The following is a 20,894-nucleotide window of genomic DNA, read 5'->3' as shown; positions in this document are numbered from 1 at the left end:
AAACTTAAAGGTGAGTGATTATAAAAATGTGTGGAGCTATACACTTAAAATTAGTCCACCTTATTCACTTTACGTTATATGTCAATTAAAAAGTTTTTATAGAAGTCTTAAAAGAAAGTTCTGGGCAGTAGTTACAAGGGTGTATATCCAAATGAAAAAAAATCACTTAAAATTTGTGCAGTCTATCGTATAATACAGCTCAAAAAAACGAACAAAAAATCCCCCAGGCCCTGAAACTGAAACTATGCTTGCGCTGTGGTGCACTAGCAGTCAAAGCCCGCCAGCGGTTAGCGCACTAACTCACCCCCAGGCCGCCGCTCCAGTGGCGTAGCCGACCCTCGCAGTACCTGCTCCCAGTGGTCTGCGATCCCGCACAAAAGCCCACGACTTCCGGGCACCCTCGGCCTTCCGGCCCACCAAAGGGAAGGCCGTGGACATCCCCGCCCCTCGCGCCCTACTGCCCGTCAGGGAATCGCCGCCTCGGGCCACCCCGCCACTCCATTCCTCGGCGGCCGCACTGACGTCACCGCCCCACCGCCCCTTCTCGCGCTGCCCTTCCGCCCCGCCCCCTTTCCCGGCGTGCGCTGCGGTGAGGCTCCTCGCCCTCAGCTTCTGCCTGTCGTCCCAAGATGGCGGACACAATGAGCCGGCGCCGCGCCGGTTGGCCTTGAGGCGACTGTGAGGAGGAACGGTCCGCGAGATCCCGCAGTCCCGGCAGAAGAGCGCCGCACGTGCAGGAGGAGGAAGGGGTGGAGGCGGCCCGACTGTCGGCCGCCTTTCCGCTCGCCGCCGGCGCGGCGCCCGCCCCGCCCGGGTCGGCCCCTCGGCAGCCAGCCCGCCCGCCCGCCTGCTGCCGGGCCCCGCCCCGGCCCTGCGCCGCCGCCACCGCCTCCAGCAGCCGCCGCCATGAAGCTGACCGACAGCGTGCTGCGGAGTTTCCGCGTCGCCAAGGTGTTCCGCGAGAACTCGGACAAGATTAACTGCTTTGACTTTAGCCCCAACGGCGAGACGGTCATCTCGAGCAGCGACGACGACTCCATCGTGCTCTATGACTGCCAGGAGGGCAAGTGAGTGCGGCGGTGGCCCTGGGCCCGGGCCCGAGTCTGTCCGTCCCTCCCTCTCTCCCTCTCGTGGCCCAGCGCTCGCCCCGCCGCCCGCCCCCGGCCCCGCCGCCCTCTCCGGCCTGTTTTGCACTCGCTGCCGCCAGGGCCGCTTCCATTCCGAAGATGTCCAGGAGACCTTTTTAAAAATAATAAGAATAGTGAGAGTGATACTACCATCGTTATTATTTTGCTTGCTTTCGGCCTCCTGGAAAAGCGCTTCCGTATCGCTTGCCAAACCCCACCTTGACCTTGACCTTTAAACGCCCGGTCCTCCCACCTGGGCCCCAGCAGGTAGCTTTTCCGCTCCTCCGACTCTGTCAGAGGTGCCGGTCGGCTCTGGCCCCCCGCGCGGAACCGCAGAGGCTGCGCTCCTGCCTCAGCAGCGTCACAGCTCGCTCTCTCTGCCCTCCTCGGTGACCTCGATTCAGCCCTGGCACTCCGCCCATCCCCTGCCCCTTAGCTTCCCGCCGCCTTCTGCCGGAAGGCCGCGTGGGTTGCAGTTTTTAGCTGTCAGGATTTATTTGTTGTGCCTCTTTGGGCCCCCTGTCTTTTTCTTTCGGTTCCAAATCATTCTTTTACTCCCTCAGAACCATTGCCCACATTTGTAGTTAACTTTTTAACAACATCAGAAACTTTTCCTTTTTGCCAAAAAAAACTAACTTGGCTGTCCCATCCCGACCTGAATGGGAACCTACTATGAAAACATAGCATCCCAAAACAATTTTATGTTTCCTCTTATATATATTTTTAAATTACACTTTATGGTCCACCTGGAATTACCAAAATTCAGGGTCTGATCGTGAAATTTCTGTGTTGCCACCGCACTGCATCTCTAAAGTCTTATAAGCACATTTGCCTTTTTCTCTGGGGACCTTGTCAGCTTCACCTCACCCTTTATAAACCTGCTTTGCTTTCTCGTTACTAAATTGTGAACTCCTTTGGAGCAGAAACTGGCTTAGGCTAGATTCGATTTCCCTCAGCCACCTTCTCCAAGCAGGCTTGTGGCTATTTGGTATAATACGGTGGCTAGTGGTTTTGTCAGATTTCATTTTGTTACCTAATTCCAGATCTTATTTTTTGAATCGTTGGGGTTTTCTCTGCCTTTTCCAACTGTTCTTTTTGCCTTTTGTTTTGTTTTAAAACCGATGCCTTCTGTAAACTTTCTTTGGAACTTGTCTCTTCATTTGTGAATTCGGTTATCTAAAGTAACGTTGTTTTGGTCTAAGCTGTATCTTCTTCCCAATTTTTTCCCACGGGGGCTATGGAAAAGTATTATGTAACTGGCTCTGGATCTGCCTGCAGTATGCAGACGAGTGGCCTAGAGTGGTGGTCCTAAGGGAAGAGAGCATTGTTAGCTGGACCAGTGCTGACTTTAGTCAACGTTATTCATTTAGTAGATGTATTTCTGTCCAGGTTTGGTCATTTGAATCAGCTTGGAAGAGAGAGTAACATATAGAGCTGGAGTCGGGATTAGGATTGTGGGTTCCTGGGACTAGAAGTAATTTGAAGCTGACTGGCTTGAAATGTTGAGTGCTTGTGCACAGATTGGAACCTCTACCTGGAACCTTGATGATGGAGATGTATGTTCTCATTCAAAGGAGATGAAGGTTGTGATAGCCTTCTTAGTAGTTTCTCTCTAAGTGTGGCATAATTTCTACTTGTTGGGAGCAGTGACAGTTTACTTGGAAGTAAAATGTTAATTTTACGACATGCAGTTTATTCACTCATGTAGCTTTTTACATAATTACAAACTTACAGGAAAGTTAAACAGTATTTCAGAGATCCATATCATCCAATAATCAGTTACATTTTACCTCTTTTGCATTACAGCTCTCTGTGTTAAGTATTTAGGTATGCATTTTTTAATGAACCATTAAGAGAATAAGTTGGAGGTATCAAGCCCCTGATCTCCAAACACTTCAACATGGATTTCCTCAGCACAAGGACATTCTTTTATACAACCAGAGCACAATTATCCAAATTAGCAAATTTAGTATTGATGTAATAGTGTAGGGCATTCTCTTTTACATTTTCTCTTATCAATTGTGACCTTATTTCATTGTGGTCTATGGCAAGGGACTGGCTTGGTAGTTAGGAGACCTGGGTTCTAGTTTGGCTTTGTGACCAGGTATGTGACAATGGTTAGATCACTTCTCTGAGTATTAGATGACCTCTTTTGCCTTTAAGAGTCCATGATCCTAAGGGGTAATGTGAGGAAAAAATGTGCCACTAGTATAAGTCAAACCAACATTGGTAGAAGAGTAGTGTTTCCTTGGAAGTCATAGTATCTCTACTAGATGGTACTAAATGTTAGAATTTGGGAGTTTGAAGATGGTCAAAACAAGATTCTTTATACTTAATATTTTCCAGTTTTTTGTTCATTTTGTCCGTTGTTTTTGTTCATCCGTTGAGTGATTTTTCAATTTGAAAGACTTATAAAATATATTATCTGCTAGGTGATGAAAATTTTTCATAATATTTTTTATTCATGCCTGATCACCAGACTCATAGTTTGTGGAAAGAAGCTTAACCAAAATATTCATGGAAAAATGTTGTGCATGGGCTTTGTAAAGATTCTCTGAAATGGATGCAAAAATTAGGATCTTGTTTCCAAACTAGGAAGTGATATGAGGTAAAAGATTTGTTATTAAAAATAAATCTCAGGTTAGTGTTTGAGACAAATAGGCCATACATAAGTGGAACTAAAAACTTTCCTTATTCCATACCCTTTAACATTGGCTCTTCAGGATATGTCTTCACTATTTTAGACTGAATTGTTGGGATAAGTAAGCTTCTTTTTCCACTTGTAGAAATAAAGTCAACTATTTTTTGAGAGCAAGAACACATGTATGTGCATACATATGCTCGCTGTTTACCACACAGTAACCCCACAGCAGAGCCCAGGGTAGGGGGTTAAACAGGGTAGCCTTTGAGCTGATCTTTTTAACTAAGCTTTCAGTTAAAGGTGAGAATGTGGAAAATTCAGTGCATTTGGAATGAGAAGCTTGTTTGGAAATGAGTTTTGGGTAGGGAAACCCTTGACCTCACTGACATTAACAAAAATTGAAAGTGCAAATATTTGAGTTCTTAAAGCTGCTTGGGTAATCTGATTGTTTAGCATCTAGGCTTCATTGAGAGGGCGAATTTTTTTCTTTTTCAAAATTGGAACTCTTTGTAAACATTGGTATACAATTTATAAAATCCTCCTATACCCAAATGTAGAACATTGTGAGCTTTTGGTTAAAGATTTTACTGAGATCAGTTTCAGTTTGATCTTTGATTTTCAGGGTCCTATAGAGGAAGACATTGAAGGAAAAGGAACTTCATATGAATTTGTAACTCCTAGCTTAGAATTATGTGATTTTACATTAAAAAGAAAAGAACCAATGACCAGTTTTTTTCTAGGGAGAATCAGCCTTGCCTTCTAAAAGCCTCAGTAAGTACTTTGGACTTGTAGAATAGGAAGGATAGATAGCTTCTGCAACTGCAGGTTATATTAGGAAAGACAAGCAGTTTTACATCTGGTTTCAGTTTTGATAAATCATTTGTTTCTTCTTGAGAAAAGATCTGGTTTCTAAGTGAATGGCTCAAGAAAAGTTTGGCCTCCCTAATTTAACGTATTCCCATATCCCTCTTTGTTATAAACTGTGACTTGTGTTTTGTGTGCCTTTCTTTCCAAAAAGATGTACTTTTTCTCAAAACTTCTGAACATTGTAGTAAGGACTCAGTTGAGCCCTCAGATTTACTTCCACTTCCTAACCTCAGCATTTGTTGTTCAGAGGTGAAAGTCTGTTGCACTTGATTGATTCCATTTGTTTTCTCTCGTTTGGAAGAAATTCTGTTTCTTTCCAGTGTTAGAGCTTCCAAAGAATTCTCATCCTTGCCACATCATTCAGATTCTTCTGTTTATATGAAGATCCTAGGTTTTGGTGATGGAGGATTTTGATGGTTTTCTTTCTCTGTCCATTTCCTCATCAGACCAAAGAGAACCCTGTACAGTAAGAAATATGGCGTGGACCTCATCAGATACACCCATGCAGCAAACACAGTCGTTTACAGCTCTAACAAAATAGACGGTAAGCAAGCCTTCTTTTTGGGAAGTAATGGTTATGATTTCTTTTGTTAAGTAGTTCTTGGAATCTTTGTGACTATTTCTGCTTTGCTTAGAGTTTCTGTAATTTAAACATATTTTCTTAAGATGTTAGCAATTGTTATGACTGAAGGGATGCTGGAAACAAGCCACCAATACTTTTGAAGGACTTGAAATGGAGTATGAAAGGTCTCTAGATTAGAATGGAGAGTGGGTATAGGAAGCAATGAATTATATTTATAGTTTGTACTTCTTTAAACTTGAAAGAATACTTTTTGAACAAATAAAAGGAAAGACTATTTGACATACAGCAAGTGGCAAATAACCACGAATGTTTCAGCTGTGGTAGTTTAGGGACCTTAGATGAGATTTTGGTGTATGCTCTACCTTTCATGATCTGTGTCATGAAGGACAGTGTATTGACCTTAATTATGTTTAATTTTAGGGACCATTTTTAATCTGAATTTTGTCCCTTTTCCATTTTATTTTATTTATTTTTAAAGACTTTATTTGTAAGTAATCTCTATACCCAATGTGGGGCTCGAATTCACAACCCTGAAATCAAAAGAGTCACATGCCCTTCAGACTGAGCCAGCTAGAGGGCCCTTCCCCTTTTAACTTTTAAATAAAGTTAATGGTTTTAAAGAGTAAAGAGTTATTTTTATAAATTAAATTTGTGAATTTCTTTATCTAATAAATGATCTTGATCTTGTTTTTACCTGCATTTATTTCCCCTGGGATAAGTCATTCTCAGTTGACAGTTCATCTTGGTAGTTGAGGACTTTCACCTTAGGACTTTTTTTTTTTTTTTTTTTTTTTCATTTATCTCACTGATTTATTGATTGTCTCACTTTTTATAGTAAGTTTTATTTTTTTTTCTTTTTTTAAAATTTTAATGTTTATTTTTGAGAGAGAGACAGAACATGAGCAGGGGAGGGGCAGAGAGAGAGAGAGAGAGAGAGACAGACAGACAGACAGACACAGAATCCAAAGCAGGCTTCAGGCTCTGAGCTGTCGGCACAGAACTCGATGCGGGGCCCCAGCCCACAGACTGTGAGATCATGACCTGCTAGATCATGACCTGAGGTGAAGTCGGCCACTTAACCGACTGAGCCACCCAGGCGCCCCTGCAGTTAAGATTTTTCTAATGTCATCCACAAAGATCACTTAGACTGCTGTTTTGGCTATGCTTATCTCAGAGCAGATGGGCGGAAGTCCTTTTTTTTTTTTTTTTTTTTTTTTAAATGAGACTTTTCTGCCTGTACTTGATTTTTAGTAAGTATATCATTTCTACTTTTCATGCCTCTATTTCAGAAGTGGTTTTCTAAGTAAGCAGTGCAATTGATGCTTTTGGACAAGAATATAAAACATTAGGATCCTGAGGAAACATATCTATGTGATCACCTGAATGACTGGTATACTTCTTCTGTTGGGGTGATTAAATGTGAGGATTCTCCAAATATGGTGCAAAATGAGGCAAATGTGTGGCACTTGCAGCTTTGCTGCCAGGCCTCTGCTGGGAGGATGTTGCCTTTCCTGTCTCGAGTGCATCCTGAAGAGTTCCTCCAACGCTCCGTTTCCTTTTGCCTGATTCCAGGCTGAGGTAGTAGTTTGTACAGTTTGAGGGTCTATGATACCACCCGGTACAGGAGATAACTGTACAGGCCACTGCCTTGCCAGGAACAGTGCACCAGCTACTGAGTGGGGCGGAGAGGATGGCGACTCCCTGCTCATCTCTGGGAAACCAGGTAATGGGGAGGAAAGTCTTTTTCTGCTTAGGGCAGGTGAGTAGTTACTAGCAATAGAACATCCAGGAAGACTTCATAGTTGTCATTCTAGAACTTTGAAGATTTTCAAGGAAAACTATATAGAGTTCAGTTTTGGAACATACAAAGAGTGCGGTTTTCCCTCTCCCGAGTTAGATGCCCTGTTACTAGAAAGTACCCCTGTGAACAACTGGAATGACTTGGTGCTTTCAGCCTCTTTGTTTCTGTGTTGTTTGCCTCTAGAATGTTCTTTCTATGCTTTCCTATCTATATTGGCACCATTTCCTATTGCCTTTTTCGCAACAGTTGCTTCTTATTCCTAGTCTTTTGCAAGACATAGTACTTTCTAGTTCTGTTCTTTATGGCACTTCATTCCCTTTCCACCGCCATCTTTTTGTTTACTTTTTCAGGTAGAATCACTTGGTTTTTAAGAGTGTTTGTCTTTTTCTCCCCAAGCACAAATCTCTATGATTATTCTTTTCTTTGATATTGACAGAATCTCGCTGCTGTGACTTACTGATGTATTTATGAGTTTAATTTTTAAATGTTTTAAGATCTTTTTAACCCAATTTCCTGATTTGTTCTTTTGGACACTTTATTATTATTATTATTATTATTATTATTATTATTATCAACTGACTTCTCTCTGATGCACAAAGTACCAGTGGATAGCTGGTTAACTTAAAAAGTAGTAGGACGTTACTTCTGTTTCCATTTGTTTAGTTTTGATGTAGATTATATACCCAATTAAAATTTAGGTCCCTAACACGCTGTTGGAGAACCCTGGACAAAAATATTATGCCAGAGTTCAGCCTGATCCTCAGTTTAGCATGGCTACTTAATTCTTTGAGCCTGTTTCCTTAGCAGCTAAATGTTTTCCTTTAAGGCTTGCCATTCTGTGAGCACTGAACCTATTGTGCTTTCTGGGGGTGGTGCAGGCAGGGTATATTTGCAGGACAGGTTGCATTGTAACTATGCAGAAGCCAAAGATTGGTGGTAACAATGATTTTTAAAAATTGCTGTATATGCTGTCAAGAACGAACTCTGCTTTTGAATTATGTGAAATCTGTAGTGCCCATTCTTCAGCTGTGGAGAAGAATTACTCAGCCTTACTTATTCACACCTTGCTTGAGTTATGGAAAACAATAAATTTTTTGGCCTTGTTTTCAAGATGAAAACGTACAGTAATTCCTTTAAAAATAATAGGGTATCATCATGCCTTATTTGTCTTCTTACAGATACTATTCGTTACCTGTCCTTGCATGACAACAAATACATCAGATACTTTCCTGGACACAGCAAAAGGTAAGAACCAGATGTTACAGAAGTAGATAGTTCTTTTACCCCTGAGGTTACCCAGAGACTAGGAGAGTAGAGAGATTTTATTAGTGAACTAAAGCTAGTTCTTTACTGCTGTTTGGCATTCCTCTTAGTCTTCTCTTGTTAACTCTCCCTCAGACAGTCAATACTTGATTTACTGAGGTTGTGGAAGCAGGGGTAGGACTTCATAAGATAAACTGAAATCTCAGTTAAAACATAATTGGGGAAAAAGTGGATTAAAGACACTCAGTGGAAACCTATGTAGTACAAATTACATTTATCATTGAGGAACCCCAAATATTAGATGTCCCTTAACGAAAGGACCATTTATATGTGAGGCCTCTTCCAGTACTGGTGGCCCCATTACAGCAGGCCCCTAGTCTTCATAAACATGTTCCATGTGAAGATCTTAATGAGGATGAAAAAAAATAATAATAAATAAAATTGTCCTTTGTGACTTTTGAAAGTCCAGAAGCTTGTTTCCTTATTCTGTTTTGTAATGCATTTTGTTTCTCTCTATCTCATACCCCAGTTCCCCCAGTGTTTTTTCTTCAAATATTCAAGTTTGGGTTGAGTGTTAAACACATTTTCCTTTGGATGATATTTTAATCACTGAGGGTATTTCCTCCTGCTTTTGTTTACAAATATACATTAACACAGTACAACTTGGAGTGGTATAGAACCTTAACAGGAGATGGACCAAGAGCACCCTGTTTTAGGCTGCACTTTTGATTGGGCAGAGCATATCTATGTTGCTGAAGGTGAGAGCTGACAGCTATTGGTTACTGGTCCCAAACAAACAAATGATGGCTTGTGATAAGTAGATGTTTTTGCTTGTTTGTAGTCAAATTAATGTTCACAAATGATTTGAGTTGATTGTAGTTGTTTGAAATTCTTTCCAATCTTCCTGATTATCCAGCTTTTTGATGTCCTGATTCTCAGAAGATAACTTGTTGCCGTTTTTTGTTGTTGTTGTTGTTGTTGTTGTTGTTGTTGTTTTTTTTTTTTTTTTTTTTTTTTTTTTTTTTTTAAGAAAATCAAGGCCATCCAAAATGAGTTCTTTTCAACTTCCTTGGAACCCTTTCCTTGAAAAGAAGTATCCTTTCTTCTTTGACAAAACCAACCTCCTTCTTTCTACTTGTTTCCATCTCTTAAGTAGACTTTTCCTTGCTGCCTACAAACTTACTTGGTCTTCCTTATCTTAAATCTATTCCTTGAATTTATCTCCCACTCCTTGTAACTGTCAAACATGAAAGAATAATCTGCATACTCCCATCTCCACCTCCTCACTCATTCACTGTTTAAATCATTTGGTCTAGTCCCGGGATCATTTATGGGGCTTTTTCCATGCTGTTTTACTCCTCTTTCCCTGCTGTCTCCAGTTAAAATCTGTCTTCGGGGGTGGGGGGTGGGGGGTGGGGGGTGGTTTTTGGGTTTTTGGCTTTTTTTGGTGTTCAACTTCTCAGTGACTTTTTTTTTTCCCCTTTGGCAGCCTACTTTCCCATTTTGGTTCCACTCTTGCAATTCTTGGCCTTTCTTTCTCCTTTTGACTCTAAAATAAGTAAGATTTCACCCTAGCTTTTCTCCTGTCTTGATATTTTCTCACATCTTCATCACTAATTTCATTTACCTCTACTCAGATGGCTTCCCAAATCAATATTTTTAGCTCATGTCTACCCTGATTTCCAGACTCCATTTCCACCTCCAGGTTTTATATACATCTATGTGGATATCTCTTTCATGCTCCCACCTGACAGGTCCAGCATACCATCCCTCATTGTTACATGCTGTGGGCCATATCCTCTCTCTCGGCCTCATGTTTCTTTATCACTGTCCCTTCTAATTATCCTAACTCAAAGCCTCTGTTCCCTGTTCGCTTTCTTTCCCTTGCTTTCACATCTAGTAAGTTGTTAATCCTATTGATTCTACCTAGGTTTAACCTAGTGTGTCACTATCCTTTTCTTCGGTCCTGGCTCATGCACTGTAAAGTGAATTACAGTCAAATCCTAATTAATCTCCCTATCCCTCATCATCCTTCTTTAGCATCCTGTATTACAGTTCCGACCACTTCATAGTCTATCTATATCTCTGTGAAGAACTTTAATAGTTCTCCATATCTGTCTGCCCCTTCCCCTTGGAGTGAGGCTTTCCTCCCTCTGGTTGTGACTCATGTTCCCAACATTATCTTCCACCACTCAAGTTGAGGTGAATTCTGGGCTGCTTCCTAGACATTGGCCTCATGCCTTCCTGTCTGGCACTTTTTCTGTAAAGACATCTCTCATTGAAATCCTGTCCACCACATGTGGTGCTTCTTCCAGAAAGCCTTCTCTGACCCTCTCTTGGAGTTCTCTGGACTGGACAGTTAAGCTTTCTTAGAGTTGGGCTATTATTGTGTTGTTGTTTGTTTCTGTTTTTGTTTTTAAGTTTATTTATTTTGAGAGAGAGAGAATAAGCAGGGCAGGAACAGAGAGGGAGGGGGACAGAGGATCCAAAGCAGGCTGTGTGCTGACCACAGAGGGACCGATACGGGGCTAGACCCATGAGATCATGACCTGAGCCAAAGTTAGACCGACTGAGCCATTCAGGTGCTTCTAGAGTTGAGGTTTTACTCCTCGTTGTATTCTCTTTACTTCTCAGCATAGAGCCCAAGATAGACTTTCTCTGAGCTTTTGACCTGAATACAATGACCTAAAATTACATGTACGTATGCATTCTGCTCACTGTTTTATTACCGCCTCAGCATTCCCAGGAAATTTTGGCTTACGGTATCTTTAAATGTTTAAGTTGAGGAACTAGTATGGATGTTAATTGAGTTATATTGGAAGAAATTTTTCTTTAGGTAAAAATTTAAAGAAAAGTACATTTTCTCATTTTCTATTCATGGCATAAATTTTAAATTTTTTTTTTCAACGTTTTTTATTTATTTTTGGGACAGAGAGAGACAGAGCATGAACGGGGGAGGGGCAGAGAGAGAGGGAGACACAGAATCGGAAACAGGCTCCAGGCTCCGAGCCATCAGCTCAGAGCCCGACGCGGGGCTCGAACTCACAGACCGCGAGATCGTGACCTGGCTGAAGTCGGACGCTTAACCGACTGCGCCACCCAGGCGCCCCATCATGGCATAAATTTTAATGCTTTCCAGTGGAACTAAAACCTTCTGAACCCCTTTCAGTGTCATCCAAAACTTGAACCTACTCTATTTCTATATAAAAGATCCATTCACAAATGAGCTGTGCAATTTGGTCATCTTTTTGACTTCAAACTTTTATCAAATGAAACAGCACAACACCAACATTTCCTTTATAATCTTCATCTGTGACACCAGCTTCTATATCTATGAAGTGTTTTACGGCCAAGCCAGAATGCAGAACTACTCTTCCATAGTCCAGAAGGAAGAGTTATCCAAGTGTCTGTTTCCACAAGGGCCTTCTCTATAGGTGGTAATGTAGACTCATAGGCATTATATATACAGGTCATAGCTTGTGGCCCTCAATGAAACTTCACTTGGGGCTTTGGTAGAGCCACATGCTGTCCTTCATTGCAGGCCAGGCCCAAATGCTTGGGAGGTGGCTGGTGTCTTCATAGCAGAGTGGCAGAGTGAGAATATGAGCAAAGGGGACAAGAGAGCTCAGGAGCCCTTGGAAGAAATGTTTTCTAGTGAGTGACTCTTAGTGGTATAACCATAAAAGGGGACTCATATCAGAAATAACAGTTGCTATTAGCACAGGCCTGTGGCTTGGCTTAGTAAGTAGTGCCCAAACCAACAGCCTCACCATCACCTGGGAGCAGGTTCTCAGACCTGCTGGATTAGAAGTTCTGGGAGTGGATCTCAGTAGTCTGTGGTTTTTTTGTTTTTTTTTTTTTTTTTTAAATTTTTTTTTTTTAACGTTTTATTTTATTTTTGAGACAGAGAGAGACAGAGCATGAACAGGGGAGGAGCAGAGAGAGAGGGAGACACAGAATCTGAAACAGGCTCCAGGCTCTGAGCTGTCAGCACAGAGCCCGACGCGGGGCTCGAACTCACGGACCGCGAGATCGTGACCTGAGCCGAAGTCGGACGCTTAACCGACCAAGCCACCCAGGCGCCCCAGTAGTCTGTGTTTTTAATCCACCCTCAGATAATGCTGATTGTACTCAGGTTTAAGACTGTTAGTATAGTCCACAAAATTCTAGTTAAGTAATTAAGGATTTTTTGGTAGGTTTTGTTTTTTAATTGAGATATAGTTTTGTACCATAAATTCACCCTCTTAAAGTATACAGTTCAGGTTTTTAGTATATTCACAGAATTGGGCAACCATCACCACTAATCCAGAACACTTTCATCACTCCCAAATAGAAACCCTGTATTCAGTAGCAGTCACCCCCCATGCCTCCTCCTATAAGTTCCCAGCAACCACTAATCTTCTTTCTATATCTATAGCTTTGTTTATTCTGGACATTTTTTATAAATGAATGAGACAGTTTGTGCCCTTTCATGTCCACTTCTTTCACTTACCATGTTTCCAAGGTTCATAACATGCTGTAACATGAATCAGTACTTCATTTCTTTTTATTATCAAATATTTCATTGTATAGAGACACCACATTTTGCTTATCCATTCATTAGTTGATGGGCATTTGGGTTTCCACTTTTTTGCTATTATGAATAATGCTGTTGTGAGCATATGTGTACCTTTTTGTATGGACATAGGTTTCCATTTTTCTTGGGTATATACCTGGAAGTGGAATTTCTGGGTCATATAGTAACTACCTTTCACTTTTTAAGGAACTATAAATCTTCCAAAGCACCTGCACCATTTTACATTCCAACCAGCAATGCATGAGGCTTCTAATTATTCTAATAGGTGTGTAGTGGTGTCTCCTTGTGGTTTGCTTTGCATTGGAGGCTTAACATTTTTATGCTGTAGCTCGAAGTTTGTTTTTTCATTATATTAGTTGCTTTTGGTTATTCCAGATTGTTTATATGTGTATGTTTCTTAAAATGGCAGTGTTGAGAGAACAGGTATATATAATGTAGCTAGGCAGGTAGAGTGGTTTAGAGTTCACATCCAATTTTTGCAAATATTATGCTTCAACTCCTATTTATCTTGATGCATTGCAGGGTGGTGGCCTTGTCCATGTCACCTGTGGATGACACTTTCATTTCTGGGTCTCTTGATAAGACCATTCGACTCTGGGATCTCCGGTCTCCTAACTGCCAGGTAATGGTACCTCACAGTTAAAGTTTTCTATGGTAGGCACTATCATGAGCTCTTCCTCTCAAGGAAAGGAGAAAGTAATCGTTCCATTCTGAGATCCCAAAGTCTTTCTAAACTTTGGAGAAAATCTGTTTTCCTGGTAGGTGGCTGGTAATTAAGCTAATACCCTAATCCAGTGCATATTGCATTATGCTCTGTGGATTTTTGCTTTCAAAACCATTTTCCTGAAACCTGTGAGCTGTAGCTTTTACGCTCAAAGAATTTCTTTTTATTTGGATTCAGTGTCTATAGAGTTGTACAGTTAGGGTTGATGAAACCAGTTGTATGGAGACCTGTTTGTAAAAAGCCTTATTTTAGTTAGGTTTGTTTGCTTTTTCCATTCTCTGGGTAGGTATCTGTTTGTGTCCTTTCTTAGTTTTCATTGGAAAAAGTAAATTACATGGTGGTAAGATCCTGGGTTCATTAACCTTTTTTCTTATTTTTTCATAGGGCCTCATGCATCTACAAGGCAAGCCAGTTTGTTCCTTTGATCCAGAAGGGTTAATTTTTGCTGCAGGTGTCAATTCTGAAATGGTCAAACTTTATGACCTTCGCTCTTTTGATAAGGTAAATCTTTGAATCTTTGAGCTATCTTCATATCATGGAGGTTTTGAAGGGTAAGATGAGAGCCTTTTCCATGATAAAGGAGGTATGTGGTAGACACTGGCGAATGTCAGAGCAATAGTTCTTCCTTGCTTTTCCTAGCCAAAAAGGAATCTAAAGGGACAGAATGAGAGTTGGCTCTGGCAGAAGAAATATTGATGGGCCTTGGGCTGGGTCTGCTGTTTTTATCATTTCAGGGGCCATTTGCAACTTTTAAGATGCAGTACGATCGGACTTGTGAGTGGACAGGACTTAAGTTCAGCAATGATGGTAAACTCATCCTCATCTCCACCAATGGCAGCTTCATCCGTCTCATCGATGCATTCAAGGGAGTGGTGATGCACACCTTTGGGGTGAGCTGACAACCTTTGAGCATGGCTGTTTCCATGCTCCTTCCTCCTGGGCTGAGAATTGTGGTAGCTGGTTGATGGAGACCAGTGGTTATCCTTGACTCACTGATGGAAGCATGGACATGCATTTTCATTCTGAACATGAACTAACTTCTCTTGGATTCTGAGACATTCACTTCTCTCACATAGTGTCCCAAGTTTGGAATTTAGATACAAAGTAATTCCTTGCCATAATAATTTTCTAGTTGCATTGAATATGGAGTTGGGGATGGGGGCGAACTGTAAAGGGTGGCAGCCGAGTTTGGAACCTTGGTGGCACTATGCATGAAGAGGAGAGGGTTTCATGGAAAGGAAGGTGATGTGTGTGCTGGGTAAGTGTTTATAGGCAATTATTTTATATTAATAGGGCTGTGATAAGAGAACTGTTCTGCTTTTTTTTAGGGTTATGCCAACAGCAAAGCTGTCACTCTGGAGGCCTCATTTACTCCAGACTCCCAGTTTATTATGATTGGTAAGCTTTCTTTATCCCCCTTGGGGGGTTATTTCTCTGTACTGTGTATTTTTTTGTTTGTATTTTTGTTAGTTTTAACTAATTAAAATACTATCTATTATCCTCTTGATGGGTGTTCTCACCTATCTCACCACAATGTATAGTCTTATGCCAAAGGTGCAGTGTCTTTATGCTGATTTTGCACTTCTTTACTGGGACCTGGCATTAATGTTGGTTGAACCAGCGTAAGAGTTAAACTCCACAAGCACAGTCTTACTAATAATACTAGCTTTCTGATTTAACCCTGCATTCGGTTTTCAGTGGCTTGGTGTTGGTGGGATGTGATGGTATTTAGCCCCCTCCTTTTTTAAAAAATTTTTTCCTTTAATGTTTATTTTTGAGAGACAGAGCACAAGCAGGGAAGGGGCAGAGAGAGAGGGAGACACAGAATCTGAAGCAGGCTCCAGGCTCTGAACTGTCAGCACAGAGCCTGATGTGGGGCTCAAACCCACGAACTGTGAGATCATGACCTGAGCCAAAGTCAGACACTTAATCAACTGAGCCACCCAGGTGCCCCGTAGCCCCCTTTTTAAATGAGAAAACTAAAGTTAGAGGGGAAATGACTTGGATGGGAACAAATAACTAGGGTCAAGGTCAGTTTCCAAAGTGTCCTTTCTTCACTGCCCCTTCTCCCTCAATTTCAGATGAGGGCCAGGTCCTGAAGCTTGACTTTTCTCCAGATGTCAGTTTGTCTTTCCCACTTTTCTTTGCATTGTGCCTTGAGCTGTTGTATTTTCCTTTATCATTCTCTTTAGGTTCAGAGGATGGCAAGATCCATGTCTGGAATGGAGAGAGTGGTATAAAAGTAGCTGTGTTGGATGGCAAACACACAGGCCCTATTACCTGTTTGCAGTTCAACCCCAAATTCATGACCTTTGCCAGCGCATGTTCCAACATGGTATGTGAACACAGGAGATGTCTTCCACATAAGGGCCCTTTCCATTTGGGGTGGTGGGTGCTTTAGTAAACTGTGTCCTAAATAGGTTCCTGATAAGCATCCAAGTTCATGTTTCTCAGCTGGTGGCTTCCCTGGTTCACCTCCTATTATCTGATCTCTGGTTGGACTTGGCTTTCACTTTCACCCTTATTTCTGTGATCTGGGATCACCTGTAAGCTGCTGGGAGACCTCAGGCCCATTTTTGCTATAGCCCCTGGTTTTATGACCAAACTACTTGGGACTATGCCTAACAATTTTTTGGCTTCTTAAAATACTTCGAACCAGCCTATTGTGGCTGCAACCTCTCTGTTTGCCATTTCTTTCAGTTTATGCTGAATTCCTGAGAAATTTTTACAGTTGATCATAACTCACTACTTAGCGTTTCCTCCAAGTTCCTTATGTTTCTAGGCAATGCTAGCAGAACAAAGCGTCCGTGTGTCTCAGCCTCAAGTTTCTTTTTAGCATCTCTTAAGTATACCTGGGTATTTGAGGATGAGGGATTTCACTACTAGCCTACCCAGAACACATTGCCCCCTCGCTCTTTTTTTGTTTTTGACACTGAGGAAACGATGTCAGAAAGAAATGCAGCAAAACCACCTCAGTCCCTGTCATTTTTTTACAGCTTGAGAAGGAGAGGGCATGTTGGAGGTCACCTGGCAGATTGGCAGTAAGGCCAGATACCCACCTCCCCAGACAGCTCTTTTGTTTTTCCTTACCACTGGACTACGAAGGTAGACATGTTGGAGACAGAACCAGCTTACTTTTGCACAGAGGGGGAATGTTTTTCCACAGATTGTCAGAATCGGTTGGTCATGAGGGAAGGCCACCAGCCAAAATTCCTCCACTGTTGGGGTTGGGCACCTTGATGCTGGGGGCACGGTGGTGGTAAGAACCCTGAGTGAGGAGAGAGGCTTGGCTTTTAAAAGTTGATTTATGTTTCTCCTTCCAGGCCTTCTGGTTGCCCACCATCGATGACTGACCTTGGTGCTGCTCGGCTGTTTCTGTACAGTGAGGGTGGCCAACAGGAAAAAACTCAGAGGGGACTGAGATAATGGATCGGATCATTTGACTGGGCTGAAGAGCATCCTTCCACATGGCCTTCCCATGGATGTGCTGTACATCTGCTCAGAAGAAAAAAATTACTTTGCCGAGCTTCTTCAAAAAAGACTGTTGGTGTGGCAGATTCTGTCAGGACTTAGATTTTCCCGCTGTCACTGCACTGAGCTCCTCCAGAGGAGTGACCAGATTCATGATTAGGGTATACTGGGGCCCTCGAGACGCCTTCAATTTTGAATGTATTTGCTGCTGAGGAGCCGGTGAAGTTAATTCTGCACATCCCTTCTCCCACCCCCATAAATGCATGGGAAGCCACAGTTCTGGTTTTGAGATGCTAGGGAAGCTCAGCACCCCTTGCCCGCACCCTGCATGTCTTGTTACTGGGTCTCCCTGTGTCATTGTGGCAATATTCCACACCCATCATGTTACTTAGGTGCCAAACATTTACAGAAATAAGTCTTCATATATCTGGGGGTCAGAAAGGGACAGATGAACAGAAAAGGACCTTGCTTGCCAGGAAGCCTAGCGAGTTAGTCACGTGAGGGTGGGTGATCTGGGCACGCCTCAAGGCTCTGAGTGTTGGATGGGAGATGGCCCAGGAGCCTGAAGGGGAGGGAAGTGGGGGTTGCAGGTGAGTTCCATGGCTGGGAGGTTTAGCAGTAGCCTGGTGTGATCCCCCGTCATGAAGACAAACCTGCGGTCTTTCTGGGTGCCTACCAAGCTTGGTTTTGTACAAAAGCAAGGTGGGAGTCTATTTTTGTACATGAGATACATCACGCTTTCCTGTGGGCCAGTATTGTGGAGTGAGTCTGAGTTGTTTACACTGATGCCTTCCCTGCCCACCACAAATTGTGTACAGAGTCTCCAGATGATACCACCCCTTCCCCAGCTCCCAAGCAAGAGCTGGCTGTAGGCCTGTGTTATATGTTATATTTAGCCTTTTTATATATGACATGGGGTTTCTGTTGTTTGTATTTTAGCACAGTGTGTACTCCTTCATTTAAATATATCCGTGTGTGCATACATATATATGTATATGTATGTATGCATATATATATATATGTATATAAAATATCTGTCATTTCTCAGAGTTCAGCAGAAAGAGGTCGAGTCCTGCAGCCCGAGAGAAAGACTGCATCCTTGCTAATAGTGTTTGCCACAAGTGTTAGTGAGTCTTCCCTATTACCCTTTTTTCCTTTGGGAGACAGAATGAAGCAAAGCTTCAAATGTTTGCTGTTCCCACGGCAGCTAACTGAGGGTCTTGGGATAACTTCCCTTGTATTCCTCAAGCCGCACTTTGGGGCCCTCTCTGCAGTATTAGCCCCCTTTTTGCTCGGTGATGCTCTGTCTGCGCTTGTACGTGTGTGACAGTCACTTTTGCATGCCCTTTGTGCCTGGCTTCCGGCATCTGGGGACAAGATGCTGGAACCAGAGCATTTTCAGTTTGTCTGAAGCTTCTTTTCCAATTACAGGTCATTCCTGTTTACCTGGTATGTCTGCTTTCTTCTTTTCCTTGCCTTCTCTTAGAAGAGGGAGAGGTCTTGATCAGGGTTGAAATGAGCTACAGCTGGCTCATGGCCTTTCCTTCCCCTGCATGGCCTTCTTAGAGCAGTACCAGTAGCATGTTATTTCAGGAAGTTCTCAAACATTTAAGTAGGTCATAGGTTCTCTGCAGATACAGAAACGGGCTCCACAAGGTTATGACTTGCCCAAGAGTACATAGTTGCTAAGGGGGAAGCAAGCCATTAACTGCCTTTGTTCAGCAGCAGAAATAGGCTGTAAATTGCCAGCAATTACTGTTTTGTTTTGTTAGCAATTACTTTTGACTTGTTTCTCAAAGGGCAAAGGGCATACATCTTTCCAAAATGTCGACTGGAATCTGCAGCTTTTCTGCAGTGCCACCCACTGTATATAGCTCTGCCTTATCAGAATGGAGAGACTTCTAGAAACCAGATGATCTATTACTGCCCACTCCTGGCTCTCCAAAGTAGAAAATTCATGGTAGGTGTTCAGAGTGCTTGAGACTGGGTTTATAAGAAGGGCTGCCTAATAAACATACCTGCAGCCAGAGAAGCCACTTGCCTGTCAGCAAGGAAGATGATTCCTCTCGAGAGTTCTTGTGTGTCCAAAGCTGAGGTACCACATTCTTTGGAATAGGCCCGTCACTGCCCCTCTTTCTAGGGACCTGTGGCTACAGAGCTGGCTCCTAAGTTGGGAAGGAAAGGGGAAAGCTACAGCTGGAAGTGATTGGACGTGATGTGGTAAGAATAAGGCAGGATAAAGGAGCAGAGGGGCTAGGGCTGCAGGGGTGGAGCCGGTGGTATTCTAAGCTCTCTAGGATGGGAGGGGCGCACCACACTTGAAGAGTCCAGGCCAAAGCCACCAATTTATGTGGGACACTGCACTGCTCAACCACCAGCCAGTGGGGGATTTTTTAATTTTTATTTTTTTAGATAAAACTTCCCTGTTGCAATCATAATTAATGCTTATTGAGGAAATTTGGGGAATTTTAAAGTGAATCAGTTTGCCACCCAAATGCTACCACTGTTAATCTTTTGGTGTTAAATGTTCCTCTAGAAATTTCTGTGCATAGATTTTTGGTGTGTTTACATAGTTGTTATTCTACTGTATATACAATTTTATGTCCCTTTTGTACTTAACATATAAACATTTTTTCCATGTTACCAGTCTTAAACAGAGTTTTATGGTTGTAGCTTTTCTGTTGAGTTTCCATAGCATTGTTTGCCTGGTTCCTAGAGTTGGAGGGAGGGATGGGTTGTCTCCTGTTAGTCCTCCTGATTCCCTTTGGGACTCTGGTAATGCTGTGTGGATGGATTGTTGGGCTCCCTGGGACTGCCTCTGCCTGCCCGTGGTGACCAAGGCCTGTCAGCTGTTGGGAAGAATCCCTAGACCCAGACAGACCTCAACGCATAGCAGCCTGGGTCTCCTCAACCGCAGGCTCTAATAAGCAGCCACAGGGCCAGAAATGAGGGACTGGGAAGGGCCAACTGGTCTTGGTCTGCAGACTCTCTGGCACGTACCTCAGGCTGCCTTTCATCCCTCATTGTTACCTCGACACTTGATCAGGTTGGCAGCCTGTAGCTAGAATAAGGTTTGTCCTGCTAGGTCCCGGCTTCTGTGGGGCAAGGGTAATGGAGCCTCTTCTTTTGAGGCTCTTGCACCAGTTCTAGCAGAAGGCCTGGCCAGTAGCTTGATAACCCACTGCTTGGCTGGTGAGTTGGCAACTCCTAGAGCCTGTGCACCAGCTCGGTATCCTCAGAGCTGCGGGACCTGCCGCCTGCCACTTTGCCCAGGGTCGTCAGCCAAGGATCATGAAGAGCAGCAGAGGGAACATCCCAGCTTGTGAGTGATAGGCTCACAACATCAAGGAGGAAGCGTCCCAAACCCCCCCCTACCCCCTTGCCCAGCCTGGTGGAGGGCTGCTGCAGCATTTGGCTCTGCTGAGACGCACATGGCTGACCCTGCAGTCGCTCCTGTCATTTGTGCGTGCTTGCAGGTGAGAGACGCACCACTCCCACTCCGGGGGGCTTCAGCCTTGTTTGAGGAGTGAGAGCAGGCAGTGGGCTGGATCGGAAGCAAAGCCTGCAGGCTGCAGGGGCGAGCTGCCTCAACAGTTGTGGGTGAGGCAAGTGCGGGATGCTGCCCACACTCTGCTGGGGGCAGGGTGGTTGCTGAAGACAGAGGAAGTAAAACTGCAGGCCTGTTAAAGCACACTCCTGCGTCTGCTAGCCGCCTAACTAGAGCAGGCCCAGAGAGGGGCTGCCCAGCGGTTCTGGGGCCACCAGTTTGTCGGGACCTCACTGGAGACGGAGGCCCAAGAGTGCTGGGCTGTGGGACAGGACTGTGAAAAAGGGGAAATTT

The 20,894-nt window shown here is 43.2% G+C and overlaps 1 protein-coding gene across 1 annotated transcript; it reads left to right on the top strand.

Annotated features, from left to right (window-relative positions):
* The first annotated feature begins 629 nt into the window (after positions 1 to 629).
* Positions 630 to 19,707, top strand: WDR82 (WD repeat domain 82). Its single transcript, XM_060631197.3, has 9 exons — positions 630 to 1,067; positions 5,082 to 5,179; positions 8,198 to 8,264; positions 13,381 to 13,480; positions 13,967 to 14,083; positions 14,317 to 14,472; positions 14,911 to 14,980; positions 15,775 to 15,917; positions 16,906 to 19,707. The coding sequence occupies exons 1-9, from the start codon at positions 907 to 909 to the stop codon at positions 16,933 to 16,935; spliced, it is 942 nt and encodes a 313-aa protein (XP_060487180.1). The 5' UTR covers positions 630 to 906; the 3' UTR covers positions 16,936 to 19,707.
* The last annotated feature ends 1,187 nt before the right edge of the window (positions 19,708 to 20,894 follow it).

This window comes from Panthera onca, chromosome A2 (genome assembly GCF_046562875.1).
Source record: "Panthera onca isolate mPanOnc1 chromosome A2, mPanOnc1 haplotype 2, whole genome shotgun sequence".
Lineage (NCBI taxonomy): Eukaryota > Metazoa > Chordata > Mammalia > Carnivora > Felidae > Panthera > Panthera onca.
This window is presented reverse-complemented; position numbering and strand designations above follow the sequence as displayed.